Raw genomic sequence first — 15,550 nt, 5'->3', positions numbered from 1 at the left:
ATATGCGTAACACAAGTGATTTATTTTTGGTCCTGATAATTATTTAATGTCTGCGTCAACATGTTTTCAGAAGGCGTTTATTTAGCTACATAGAAAGTGTGTAAACAAGTACCTAAGCAACAACTAACTGAAATTTTCAAAACAAAACCAAACAGGTACTAAATATTATAAGTAGTCAACAAAGTCTCTATCTGATAAAGAGCCGGCCGACATATGTTACAATTTTCAGTGTTGTTAAAATATCGATTATTAGCCTCCGCCACGCGCGAAGCAACAGTTGGTGTTCGTAAACAGGCGCGGACGAACGCGCGACTTTCCCGCGCTGTGTAAACAATATTTTTTTAATTAAGTTTTTTATTCGGAATGAATTTACAAAGCAAAGCCAATAAGTTTGTGTGCCCTAACGACAGACAGTTGTCACTGCGCGCCAAGTAAGTTGATGAAAATTTGAGACGTGTCAAGTTTTCCAGATGAGTTTTGTTTGTTTTCCGAGAAATAGATAAAGTTTGGGGTAACTTGTTATTGAGACGCTTTATCCTGCAATTATTGTGCAGGATAAAGCTCTTGTCCGTTTGTATTTATTTTCTTCCTTTTTATTTTCTATACTTTGATAGAGTTGGATAGTAGAATTCGAAGAGCTTTATTTCTTACAACTGTAGGTAATTAGGTTTCCATCGCTAAAAACAGCGACCATATTGATTTAAATTTGAATCTAGTTTCATATGATAATAATATTTCAAGAGTATTTTTTCATCTACATCTAAGTACCTTTTTTGGATTATTTAAAATCGAATTTGAAAATATTGACGGCGGTTACTTTCGGTACGCAATAAGTGTGCTACGCCGTAGTAGCTCGTAGCAATATTTTTCTGATATAGAAACTATTTACAACGGCCTTGGTGGATGTGCACTGAAAATTCACAGACAGCATAAATATATTATGTATAGATAATAATATTTCAAAAGTATTTTTTCATCTACTTACATCTAATAAAGTACCTTTTTTGGTTTATTTAAAATCGAATTTGAAAATATTGACGGCGGTTACTTTCGGTACGCAATAAGTGTGCTACGCCGTAGTAGCTCGTAGCAATATTTTTCTGATATAGAAACTATTTACCGCGGCCTTGGTGGATGTGCACTGAAAAGTCACAGACAGCAGAATATATGTATAGATTATAGGTACCTACATATACATATACATAATATACTGTATAAGACTGATAATAAAAAGACATCCATAAAATTGTCTTTAAATAGAAATTAATCGTAAATTTCACTGGCATACCAATAAAACCCAACTAGGCGAGTAATGATAAACTCGAATATTCAAGTAATTCGAACTCAAATCCAATTCAGCAATTCATGGCAATACGAAGTCTGTACTTTTGAAATAAAGCTCATTTTTGTTACGCCGTGAGATACGAGGATGGACAAGTAAACTGTCGATTTGTCAATTCCACAGCATCGGACCCTCACAGTATCACATTACGTGGGATGCGGATGGTTCGAGCTTTTATTTGCCCTTAGTAAAGGCGATCACTGTAAGAAAAAGAACTGATTGATTTATATAAATGAGGTCAAATCCTGTTTATTTGTATACATATAAGGAAAGAACGGCTACTGTGTGGTAATTTTATATTAGGCGTTCTTTAATTTAATCATCATCATCAATGTAATGGTTTTAAAATTTTAATGACTTTAATTTTTAAGTTCCGTACCCGTCACATATTTTTTACAATGTTTATGAATATTCTTCATCAATTATTCATGTAGGTACCTAGGCGCACTTATGAATAGTTAAAACAAATATGTAGGTAAAGATATCATCTTAACCTTATAAGTTATAACGATTATCAGAACAATTTATTGATGTTATTATTACTTAAAAGTATTTTCTTATAAGAATTTCACAAAAAGCTCGTCATTATCACATGTAAGAGTTTAAAAATACCAAAATAATCAACTTTATTTGTTAGTTTAAAAAATCACCTTTATTCGCAGCTTAATTTTTTTTATATTGCAGCGGCAATATAAAATCGTACGCTGAGAACATTTTAACTGTCTAACTATGTATGTATAACGGTTTTTGAGACAGAGCCCGCTAATAGACATACGGGTTGACGGACGAACGAACAACGTAAGCCTACAGGGTTTCCGGAACCCTAAAAAGAAAAAGTAACTCAATAGGTAACAACCATGTAACTGATGTAACAACGTTCTAACTACTAGTCCTTCATTAGACTCAATCAAGGAGCTAAACGGTTTAAGCTACGGCTACGACTGAATCAACTTAACCGACAAACTAGCAAAAATGCACTCTCTGACTGTGATTTAAGATCGATATTTACCTAACGTGGTTGGTACAAAATGTAACAAATCTAATTAAAAGTAAAAGTTTTGGGCGTCCGTAACTTTTCCTAAAACCGCTTTGAGTTTAAGTTGTTGAGGAGTTTTTCTTTTATTTTTGTCTATATGTACGTGAGATGGAAGACGATAGTTGTTTTCTAAATGTACCAAACATATTTAGATTATATTCTTCTTAATATCCTAATTTATGTGCCTTAACGCGTTTTAACACTTTCGGTGCCACACATACGTGTTCTTGGCAGTGAATGTGTTAACATACCTAGGTAACGATTAGGTATTATATTGAATGAACCTTATTCATCTATTTTGTTAGGGGAGACATCACTGATGAATACCGTGTAATATTAATCTAATACGTGTAATACCTATACCTTAAACATTAAAAATAGGCCTCATATATAAACATCAAATCTCATACAAGCTAATTCCTTAAAAATGTAAACATCGTATTTAGTCGTAAGACGTGGTAAACAACCCAAATGCAGACTAAGCCGCTAAAGGAGCGTAAGTATAAATCTTTTTCGCTTCAAAAGCCTCCCTGGATTATGAAGAAATACGCCCATGCCCGCCCACCTGAAAAAATAAGAAATATTGCTTATATTTTAGAAAATTCAAATCATAATCATAATTCTTTATTTGTCAGAATACAGTAACATGAGGTCTTAAATTATTATAAACCAACCTTGTATCCAGCATGCAAGCAAACATACACATTTTAATTAAATTTAACCTAAAACAATAAATAACCTAATTTTACTATTATACAACATTACATGTCAAAATAATCGCATCATCAGGCCATCGGTTCCTTATTTAAATAATCCTTTACGCTATAATAACATTTCTCCAGTAACCATCTGTTACCAACTTACCACCACGCGCTTCTTTGCTAGAATCCGTCTAAACTCACTCACTGACTTTAATAATATAAACACCATACCTATTTTTTCATATATTATCTTAGCAAATGCCATTCAGAGTTAAGTAGGTGGATACACCTTACTTAATTCAGAATCCTAAATGCCAAAGTAACGGAGTTTAGTTAATAAGCATCTGACTGCACTGACAAGAATCTATTTTTTAGGATCCTAGTTAAGATGCTAGTTAGGAAACCTCAATTAAAAGGAAGGTCCGATTTCTTACTGATTTTCCTCCAAGGCTCCTAACAACGCTTTTTAGGAGCATTACACAACTTCCTGAATTTATTAACTGACGACAGGGACGCAGCTATACGTATCTATATCTCCATAATATATTATATTTAATTGAATTCTGTATTTTTTTATTCTCAACTTTTCTGTGAAATGTATACCAATGACAATGTATGATTATTACTGAATAAATGATATGATATATACGAGATATCTCCATCTGACTTCTACGTAGATGCTGCATCCCTGTCGTGAGATACTACGTTCAGAAAGGTGTGTAACAAAGCTCTTAAGTGACAAAGTGATTACTTTACATTGTAATTAGTGTACTGTAGGTACGTATATACATACAACAAAGAGGATAAGCGCAGCCTCGGCCTTGCACGGTGACATCGCTCGGTTATCGGTGTGTGATATCCGCTTCCGGTTGCATGCTGCCGGTTTCAACCAAGTTTCAACGAACGCTGTAAATAATGACAACAATGTATATGTGGTGAACCTCTTTATTTTGCTTACCTATCGGCTCATGTACCTTTAAGTAGATCTGACTTGTAAATGTTTTATTAGAATTCAATGAATATTATTTTACACGTCAATTTCTCTACGACAATTATTTATTTATATCCTTGTGGTAGTTTTACACAACTAGTTAGTTTTGCTACTAAGTAGCTACATCGCTGACAATGATAACGGTATTTAAATAATAGTTTATATTTATAATATTTAAAGTAACGTCGTTTTGGTTTTTATGGGTTTGATACCGTTATTTTCATGTAATATAGGATAATGCAATAAAAATTACCGTTTTTAACCCTGTTGTAAAAAAAAAACAATACAAATACCGATACTGGCAGGTTTTTTTTTTATAATGTCAAATTTAGAAATGAATTTAGAATTTGACGTTAAAATTTAAGGTTAAAGTACATTTGCCAGTTTTAAAGCCATGTTTAAGCACTGTTTAAGATCCTAATCTTGTACATTTTGCTAGGACGTTCGTAGTGTGAAGCAAAATGAACCATAACATATACTTACGGACTAACGGACAGATGGACATGACGAAATTATAAGGGTTCTATTTTAGCCATTTTGTCCACGGAACCCTAAAAGGCGGCTGAAAAATGATGGCATTAAAGCGCGATCTCCTATACAAATTTTGAATATCGTGCCTTTTCTACCGACAAATTGCCAATGCCAAATTGGTTAATCGGACCCACTCCATACAGTCACGCTACCATTTATTATCCGTGGCTGCAAATATGCGTACCTCGAGGCTAGCGCTCTAAGAAAATTAAATTAACCCTAATTAATTACTCAAATGTAACCCCACTCAGAAACGGCTATAAATTAATTATATAATTAACTCATCTTCCTGAAGCTTTATTCAGTTACGTCGAAGAATACCTTGAAATTATTATGGAAAATGTCTATCTCTTGATGAATGAAACGTAACATTTAATGTATCTGTATACAATCCATCATTCCAAGGTTGTTTGATAATTTTTTCATGGATTAAAGAACGAAGGGTGGAAGAGGAATTATTAAAACAAGTATTTTTAGTTTTTGATAAAAGCTTATTATCGCTGACTGTATTTTTCTTTCAACAGTTTTTCAATACTCGTTGAGACACTTCTAACAACCTCAAGCACAATGGCGTTGTTTTATCACAGAGTAACTATGGCCACGTCCGATCTTCATCATCAAGCCCCCTCCAGACTATGCGCGTGAATCGCGGGCGAAGCCGCGAACGCGAGTGTGGAGTCGATTTCGCTGTCTGCGAAAATCGACTACACACTTGCGTTCGCGGCTTCGCCCGCGATTCACGCGCATAGTCTGGAGGGGGCTTGATGATGAAGATCGGACGTGGCCATAGTTACTCTGTGATAAAACAACGCCATTGTGCTTGAGGTTGTTAGAAGTGTCTCAACGAGTATTGAAAAACTGTTGAAAGAAAAATACAGTCAGCGATAATAAGCTTTTATCAAAAACTAAAAATACTTGTTTTAATAATTCCTCTTCCACCCTTCGTTCTTTAATCCATGAAAAAATTATCAAACAACCTTGGAATGATGGATTGTATACAGATACATTAAATGTTACGTTTCATTCATCAAGAGATAGACATTTTCCATAATAATTTCAAGGTATTCTTCGACGTAACTGAATAAAGCTTCAGGAAGATGAGTTAATTATATAATTAATTTATAGCCGTTTCTGAGTGGGGTTACATTTGAGTAATTAATTAGGGTTAATTTAATTTTCTTAGAGCGCTAGCCTCGAGGTACGCATATTTGCAGCCACGGATAATAAATGGTAGCGTGACTGTATGGAGTGGGTCCGATTAACCAATTTGGCATTGGCAATTTGTCGGTAGAAAAGGCACGATATTCAAAATTTGTATAGGAGATCGCGCTTTAATGCCATCATTTTTCAGCCGCCTTTTAGGGTTCCGTGGACAAAATGGCTAAAATAGAACCCTTATAATTTCGTCATGTCCATCTGTCCGTTAGTCCGTAAGTATATGTTATGGTTCATTTTGCTTCACACTACGAACGTCCTAGCAAAATGTACAAGATTAGGATCTTAAACAGTGCTTAAACATGGCTTTAAAACTGGCAAATGTACTTTAACCTTAAATTTTAACGTCAAATTCTAAATTCATTTCTAAATTTGACATTATAAAAAAAAAACCTGCCAGTATCGGTATTTGTATTGTTTTTTTTTTACAACAGGGTTAAAAACGGTAATTTTTATTGCATTATCCTATATTACATGAAAATAACGGTATCAAACCCATAAAAACCAAAACGACGTTACTTTAAATATTATAAATATAAACTATTATTTAAATACCGTTATCATTGTCAGCGATGTAGCTACTTAGTAGCAAAACTAACTAGTTGTGTAAAACTACCACAAGGATATAAATAAATAATTGTCGTAGAGAAATTGACGTGTAAAATAATATTCATTGAATTCTAATAAAACATTTACAAGTCAGATCTACTTAAAGATACATGAGCCGATAGGTAAGCAAAATAAAGAGGTTCACCACATACACATTGTTGTCATTATTTACAGCGTTCGTTGAAACTTGGTTGAAACCGGCAGCATGCAACCGGAAGCGGATATCACACACCGATAACCGAGCGATGTCACCGTGCAAGGCCGAGGCTGCGCTTATCCTCTTTGTTGTATGTATATACGTACCTACAGTACACTAATTACAATGTAAAGTAATCACTTTGTCACTTAAGAGCTTTGTTACACACCTTTCTGAACGTAGTATCTCACGACAGGGATGCAGCATCTACGTAGAAGTCAGATGGAGATATCTCGTATATATCATATCATTTATTCAGTAATAATCATACATTGTCATTGGTATACATTTCACAGAAAAGTTGAGAATAAAAAAATACAGAATTCAATTAAATATAATATATTATGGAGATATAGATACGTATAGCTGCGTCCCTGTCGTCAGTTAATAAATTCAGGAAGTTGTGTAATGCTCCTAAAAAGCGTTGTTAGGAGCCTTGGAGGAAAATCAGTAAGAAATCGGACCTTCCTTTTAATTGAGGTTTCCTAACTAGCATCTTAACTAGGATCCTAAAAAATAGATTCTTGTCAGTGCAGTCAGATGCTTATTAACTAAACTCCGTTACTTTGGCATTTAGGATTCTGAATTAAGTAAGGTGTATCCACCTACTTAACTCTGAATGGCATTTGCTAAGATAATATATGAAAAAATAGGTATGGTGTTTATATTATTAAAGTCAGTGAGTGAGTTTAGACGGATTCTAGCAAAGAAGCGCGTGGTGGTAAGTTGGTAACAGATGGTTACTGGAGAAATGTTATTATAGCGTAAAGGATTATTTAAATAAGGAACCGATGGCCTGATGATGCGATTATTTTGACATGTAATGTTGTATAATAGTAAAATTAGGTTATTTATTGTTTTAGGTTAAATTTAATTAAAATGTGTATGTTTGCTTGCATGCTGGATACAAGGTTGGTTTATAATAATTTAAGACCTCATGTTACTGTATTCTGACAAATAAAGAATTATGATTATGATTTGAATTTTCTAAAATATAAGCAATATTTCTTATTTTTTCAGGTGGGCGGGCATGGGCGTATTTCTTCATAATCCAGGGAGGCTTTTGAAGCGAAAAAGATTTATACTTACGCTCCTTTAGCGGCTTAGTCTGCATTTGGGTTGTTTACCACGTCTTACGACTAAATACGATGTTTACATTTTTAAGGAATTAGCTTGTATGAGATTTGATGTTTATATATGAGGCCTATTTTTAATGTTTAAGGTATAGGTATTACACGTATTAGATTAATATTACACGGTATTCATCAGTGATGTCTCCCCTAACAAAATAGATGAATAAGGTTCATTCAATATAATACCTAATCGTTACCTAGGTATGTTAACACATTCACTGCCAAGAACACGTATGTGTGGCACCGAAAGTGTTAAAACGCGTTAAGGCACATAAATTAGGATATTAAGAAGAATATAATCTAAATATGTTTGGTACATTTAGAAAACAACTATCGTCTTCCATCTCACGTACATATAGACAAAAATAAAAGAAAAACTCCTCAACAACTTAAACTCAAAGCGGTTTTAGGAAAAGTTACGGACGCCCAAAACTTTTACTTTTAATTAGATTTGTTACATTTTGTACCAACCACGTTAGGTAAATATCGATCTTAAATCACAGTCAGAGAGTGCATTTTTGCTAGTTTGTCGGTTAAGTTGATTCAGTCGTAGCCGTAGCTTAAACCGTTTAGCTCCTTGATTGAGTCTAATGAAGGACTAGTAGTTAGAACGTTGTTACATCAGTTACATGGTTGTTACCTATTGAGTTACTTTTTCTTTTTAGGGTTCCGGAAACCCTGTAGGCTTACGTTGTTCGTTCGTCCGTCAACCCGTATGTCTATTAGCGGGCTCTGTCTCAAAAACCGTTATACATACATAGTTAGACAGTTAAAATGTTCTCAGCGTACGATTTTATATTGCCGCTGCAATATAAAAAAAATTAAGCTGCGAATAAAGGTGATTTTTTAAACTAACAAATAAAGTTGATTATTTTGGTATTTTTAAACTCTTACATGTGATAATGACGAGCTTTTTGTGAAATTCTTATAAGAAAATACTTTTAAGTAATAATAACATCAATAAATTGTTCTGTAAATAAATTTAGAAATGAATTTAGAATTTGACGTTAAAATTTAAGGTTAAAGTACATTTGCCAGTTTTAAAGCCATGTTTAAGCACTGTTTAAGATCCTAATCTTGTACATTTTGCTAGGACGTTCGTAGTGTGAAGCAAAATGAACCATAACATATACTTACGGACTAACGGACAGATGGACATGACGAAATTATAAGGGTTCTATTTTAGCCATTTTGTCCACGGAACCCTAAAAGGCGGCTGAAAAATGATGGCATTAAAGCGCGATCTCCTATACAAATTTTGAATATCGTGCCTTTTCTACCGACAAATTGCCAATGCCAAATTGGTTAATCGGACCCACTCCATACAGTCACGCTACCATTTATTATCCGTGGCTGCAAATATGCGTACCTCGAGGCTAGCGCTCTAAGAAAATTAAATTAACCCTAATTAATTACTCAAATGTAACCCCACTCAGAAACGGCTATAAATTAATTATATAATTAACTCATCTTCCTGAAGCTTTATTCAGTTACGTCGAAGAATACCTTGAAATTATTATGGAAAATGTCTATCTCTTGATGAATGAAACGTAACATTTAATGTATCTGTATACAATCCATCATTCCAAGGTTGTTTGATAATTTTTTCATGGATTAAAGAACGAAGGGTGGAAGAGGAATTATTAAAACAAGTATTTTTAGTTTTTGATAAAAGCTTATTATCGCTGACTGTATTTTTCTTTCAACAGTTTTTCAATACTCGTTGAGACACTTCTAACAACCTCAAGCACAATGGCGTTGTTTTATCACAGAGTAACTATGGCCACGTCCGATCTTCATCATCAAGCCCCCTCCAGACTATGCGCGTGAATCGCGGGCGAAGCCGCGAACGCAAGTGTGTAGTCGATTTTCGCAGACAGCGAGCTTCAGATCAGTTCGATATGTCCCCATAATATTGCATTTGTCATCCAACTTATAAAGTATAGGTACTAAGTACCTAATACCTATATGCGTTTGAGCATAGTAGATATGGGATGTAGGTTTGATTTAGGTCGCAAGATTTCATTAAAGACATACAGACAACGGGACAGGTGAAACTGAATAAAATCCGTTCCAGGTGTTTTGAAGGACCAATACAATTCAATTCCTAACGGCCTACTTTAAAACTGTTTGAATTTGTATTTTTTCTACTACCCTAATGGGTAAGGGACGGGTTAAGGACAATAAAACTCGGAGTAAATATCTATGGAGTAGAGACGCGCACTAATTTCTATCTGAAAAATTCTGTCGTTTTTGGCGCGGGGGACGAGGTAACGCACACAAATGTGACGTTCCATGGAAAAAGGTACCTTATGGCGGCCGGCGCTTACGTCGCATGGCGCCGCAATAATATTGGAGCGGTGTTAATAATAGCGTAAGCGCCAACCCCCATAAGGTACCTTTACTCGTGGGACGTCACAAATAATGTTAACACTAATGCATTTTTAGCATGCTTCGCTACACACGCACACGACAAAATTATCAAACACTAGCAAAAACTATATTCACACAAGTACAAGAACAAACACAGACAACCCTGTCCGTGAACGAGATGACGTCAGTTCTAAGTAAACCTAGATAGTGCGAGGGACGCGCCGATAATATTGTCGATAAAATTGACAATGAATTTTAATTTCTGATTTTATCAATTATAATAATAATACAATATCAAGTCTTTGTACCAGCATTTTACTAACTTATGATGATTTAGATGTTATTTCTAATAGTTTGTCAATCTGTTTAGGGCGAATCTTGCAAGCTGATATAGAATGATTTTTTATTATCAGTTCATTAGTTAATATTTTACATGTTGGTTTACTTCTGAAAGCAATGCAATATACTATCGAGCATGCAGATCTGATGTCAGAGATGGAACGCGGCCATAGGATGTCATTTAAGGGATATTGAGTAGGGGATAATTAGTATATATATCGGCGGTAGATCGTAAAATCGGGCATATCGAGATATTCCTAGGCATATCATGAAACGCCGCCATTTAATAATCTGCCTTTTGCATTTTTTGCCACGGCTAGTGCTGCATTCTATGTGGCATTTGGAGCAGAATGCGTAGGTACTAGGTAGGTACTAAAATCATACGCTACCCAAACACGTACTATAAGTAGGCTGTCAAGCCATTTCAATGGTTATCATTTGCTAAAATTAGGACATCCTACTTATTCGATATGCCTAAATGTTGAGGTTTGAACGGTATGACTGGTGGTCACTAGTCAGATTATGACATGCCGGCGTTTCACGATCTGCTTAGGAATATCACACCTTGAAGTTAGCACGATATGGCTGGTGGTCACTAGGCAGATCATCATCTGCCTAGGAATATCACTCCTTGAGGTTTGTACGATATGGCTGGTGTTCGCTAGGCATCATGACCATCTGTATATTATTCATTGTTTATATCGATTTTACCGATATTGGTTTTTATGGTGTCCCATCACTAATATTGGTACGGTGATACCAGAGTAATAAATTAAAAGTGCCTATTTATGGAAAGTGACAGCCGTAAATACCTTAAATTAATAAAATATTTGACATGTTAAATAAAAATATATAGCTGGTCAAGCAAATCTTGTCAGTAAAAAAGGCGCGAAATTCAAATTTTCTATGGGACGATATCCCTTCCCGCCTACATTTTTCAAATTTGCCGCCTTTTTCTACTGACAAGATCTGCTTGACCAGCTATATGTAGAAACTAAAGGAAAAATTAATTAAAAAAAAAAAGAGTCTATCGGTAATTTTACGTTATTTAGGGGTTGTGCACAAATCACGCGAGATGTTTTCGACTACTTTTTGATCCCCCGTCCCCCTTTTCTTTATTCTTATAGATCTATTTATTTGATTAAATAGATTAGGTTGATATGAAACTAAGGTGTTATATAAAAATAATGTGTTACATAAATTATTATAACAAAAAGCAACGCAAATAGGGCATATTACTGCAATGTTCTGCCGCCAGAGTGTAGCACTAAGCTAGCTAGTAAATTTTCTCTTTTCTCTTTATCGCTCAAATATGCAATAGTGATAGAGAGGTTAGATAACGAAATTTAAATTTTCTTGTTCCGCGGCGGACCCCCAGATTGTGATGGATTGTGGTAGTTGCGCCCCCTACGCAGAGTTTCGCATAATATTTCCTATTAGAAATTCTACTCGTACCTAATTAATATTTAGAAAGTCTTCTTTAGAATTACCCTAAAATAGATCTAATATCATATCACTGGTATCACTGTCAGATTGACAATGTTTTTTAGTCATTTGCAAAGTTAATGCACTATTTGATAATATTTAGATGTAATAGTACTTACATATGATAAGAAACGTGTTCTTTTTGTAGACTAGACGTTTCCGATCTCATTTTGCACGAGAAAACGCTGCAATTCGGCATTTTCGGCTCCTATCATTCCGCTTAGACTGACGTTTGCTGAATGGCGTATGACGTGTGGCAACTAGTTTTATATAACCTCCTTGACCGGCGGCCGCGATCTTTTTGCAGAGGGGAACGCCTGTTAATGGCCGCTCCATAGATATTTACTCCGAGCAATAAAACGATGATAAATCTTGAGAAAAAGTATGTCATTGTCAAAAGTTAGATACCTATTTACCTTCTTCTTCTTCTTGTTAGGGGCTATATAAGGCTCCAAAGCCTATGTATCACTGCGGGGTGCATTACATTTGTTATAATTACATTTCATATATTATAGTTTGATATACTTATCGTTATTTTGAATAACGTAATAAATGGCATACTACCGTAATACCTAATTAACGGTATACATAATGTTATTATTGGTATAATGGTCATAAGGTATATTTACACTTCGTCTAATATACATTGCCATATTTATTACATACTCTAAAGCATATTATTTGTTATAACAAGTGACATCACATAATTATTCATGTAGCATAATAGTTGCATGACATAAATGGGTTAGGTTAGGTTGGAATTGCGACTCCGCACAAACGAATAATTACCTAACATCCTTCTACAATTTTATCAAGTATAAATACATATATCGTATAACATTTTTTGTCATATTTCATTTACTGATACCGTATAGTTTTACATACTTTTTATAACTAGTACGCAGGCCTACTGCTTTTGCTAGCTATTTTATTCTAGGGAGGTCGCAGTTCTAACCTAACCTAACCTATTTTTCACGGTTTTCGTTCTGCGAGGGCCGCAGTTCAAACCTAACCTAAACCTAATTTTAAAACCTAAGAAAATTTTATTCTACGGAGGGTCAAAGTTCTAACCTAACCTAACCCTCCTTGTTATCCTCCTACGGAGGGTCAAAGGTAACCTAACTAGTTATAAAAAGTATGTAAAACTATACGGTATCAGTAAATGAAATATGACAAAAATGTTATACGATATATGTATTTATACTTGATAAAATTGTATGAAGTATTACGTTATACAAAAATATAATATAACAAATGTCGTTATAAAACATGTCTATATACTATTTGAAAATTATATTACATTAGGCATTATATCAATGACAGTTTAGATGAAATCACTATATAATAAAGGAAACGTATAATAAAAATTACATTATAACATACAATAATACATCAAATGGCGTTATAACAAATGTATGATAGTTTTTTTATAATTATATTAAACATTACACACCCATCACAGCGACCATCCATGATCTATTGTGATCGCCACCTACTACAACTCTCGATCCTAACCTCCAACTTCAAACAGCTGCAGGATTTTTTTGATCTCGAAAGATTTTAACTCCTCCTACCTACTACTTACATCCAAGATTTCTACATTTCATTGAGACGCTACTGAAACTTCAAAAACATACACAAGAAAGTAGCTTTAACCAGTAATTGAAAGAACTTTTAATAAGAATAAGCCAAAAAAACTATAACCGCTTGACTGACTAGTTGACTAGTAAAGACATTGTGCCTTAAGTCCGCCATTGGTACAAATTTATTATATTGTGCAATAAAGATAGATAGCTATATATAGGTAAACCATTTATAAAGTTTCAATAAATAAATAATAAATAAACCATTGTTTTAAGCTATCCAACCGACTGCGCCATATAATAATACATGTCATGCTTTAATAAAACTGCAATTACGTTATCATGACGACATCTTTATTCTTTTTTTATAGTCCTCCTCATCGTTTTTGATGATGGCGATCCTAAATAAACATGTGGCTGGCCAGGCCGAATGGTCTTAAATATACTCTATTGCACGCGTGACAATAAAGGTGGCCAGCTGCAGGGCTTAGGTTTCTCGTTCCGTAACTGGCGTGTTTTGTCTAAGCTTGTGAGGCGGTTATCCTCAAACATTTTTCCAGGCATAATAGGTAGGTGCTTTATTGTTTTAGCCATTGGTGATTTTCCTCCCACAAATCTCATCTAGATGTCTTCTATGTAATTAAAAGCCCATCAATGTTGTAGTTTTATGATATCCAGCAGCGCCATCTACAGTGTTGATTTAAATATGGAACTGTGGTGTTCCAAATATGTTTTTATATGAATTGCTGTCATGTCGTTCTGTCACACAATAAATAGTCTTCGGTTAACATGCACGTATTTTATTAATTATAGGTTATGGGCGATTTAAAGTGATAAATACGGGGGGTTAGTCCAGTATTAGATTGCCAGTTTATAGTGTATCGTGTGTGATATATTGTGAGTGTGATCTGTGACAGAAATCCGAAGATGTCGCCACCAAACTATGTGACGAATGTGCCCAAGTTACGTGGCCGAGAGAACTATTGTGAATGGGTTTTCGCTGCAGAGAATTTTCTTATCCTAGAGGGCACGCAGAAGTTTATTACGCGTAAGCCAGAAGCTACGGGTACAGAAGTTGCAGATGACGAAAAAGCCCGTGCAAAATTGATTTTGACAATCGACCCTTCCTTGTATGTCCATGTAAAAGGCATCAAAACTACGTTTGAATTATGGACTAAACTCAAAAGCTTATTTGATGACTCTGGTTTCGCCAGAAAAATTACGTTGTTGCGAAATTTAATTTCCATAAGACTCGAAAATTCGACTTCGATGACAGAATACGTAACGAAAATGGTTGAAAATGGTCAAAAATTAAGTGGTACGGGTTTTGCCATTAGTGATGAATGGATCGGCTCGCTATTATTAGCAGGTTTGCCTGAGAAATATTCCCCAATGATCATGGCAATAGAGCATTCCGGCATTTCTATCACGACAGATGCCATCAAAACAAAACTTTTAGACATGGAAGAGAAAAATTCAAATTTGACAAGGAATGGGAACGAGACTGAGAGTGCGTTCGCGAGTACGTCAAGTTACCAACATAACAAGAAGAATAAAACAAAGATTGTCTGTGGTAAACAGGATGGCGGCGAAATGTCAAAAGTCAGAACTGTCAATGTGAAATGCTTTCGATGCAAGGTCCCGGGGCATTATCGAAATCAGTGCCCAAATATCGAAAAAAATACTACACGTAAACAGTCGAATGCATTCAGTGCTGTGTTTTTAAGTGCCGACTTTAAGAAAAATGATTACTACATTGATAGCGGCGCTAGTACCCATTTTACGGCAAATGAAAGTTGGGTTATGAATGCATCGTACGAGCCGGCTACTCGCGAGATAGTTGCAGCAAATAAGGCATGTATGCCAGTGTTGTGCTCCGGAAACGTACAGATTACGACTGTGACTCCCGACAGTGAATTCGACATAACTGTTGAAGATGTTTTATGTGTACCGAGTTTAACTACGAACCTGTTATCTGTAAGCCAACTGATAAAGAAAGGTAATAAAGTAGACTTC

At 34.9% G+C, this 15,550-nt stretch overlaps 1 protein-coding gene across 2 annotated transcripts in view; it reads left to right on the top strand.

Moving 5' to 3' along the window:
* The first annotated feature begins 250 nt into the window (after window positions 1–250).
* Window positions 251–15,550, top strand: part of LOC134800182 (rabphilin-3A) — a 73,053-nt gene continuing 57,753 nt past the window's right edge. The window contains exon 1 of one of the 2 annotated variants that reach the window (XM_063772668.1): window positions 251–431. In XM_063772668.1, coding sequence (XP_063628738.1) covers window positions 364–431 — 68 coding nt within the window. In that variant the 5' untranslated portion in view covers window positions 251–363. The remainder of the gene's footprint in view (window positions 432–15,550) is intronic. The other variant, XM_063772669.1, reaches the window with a different exon arrangement.

The sequence above is a fragment of the Cydia splendana genome, chromosome 19 (genome assembly GCF_910591565.1).
Source record: "Cydia splendana chromosome 19, ilCydSple1.2, whole genome shotgun sequence".
NCBI classification, from domain to species: domain Eukaryota; kingdom Metazoa; phylum Arthropoda; class Insecta; order Lepidoptera; family Tortricidae; genus Cydia; species Cydia splendana.
Note: the sequence above shows the minus strand (reverse complement) of the source record. Positions and strands in the feature narration are given on the sequence as shown.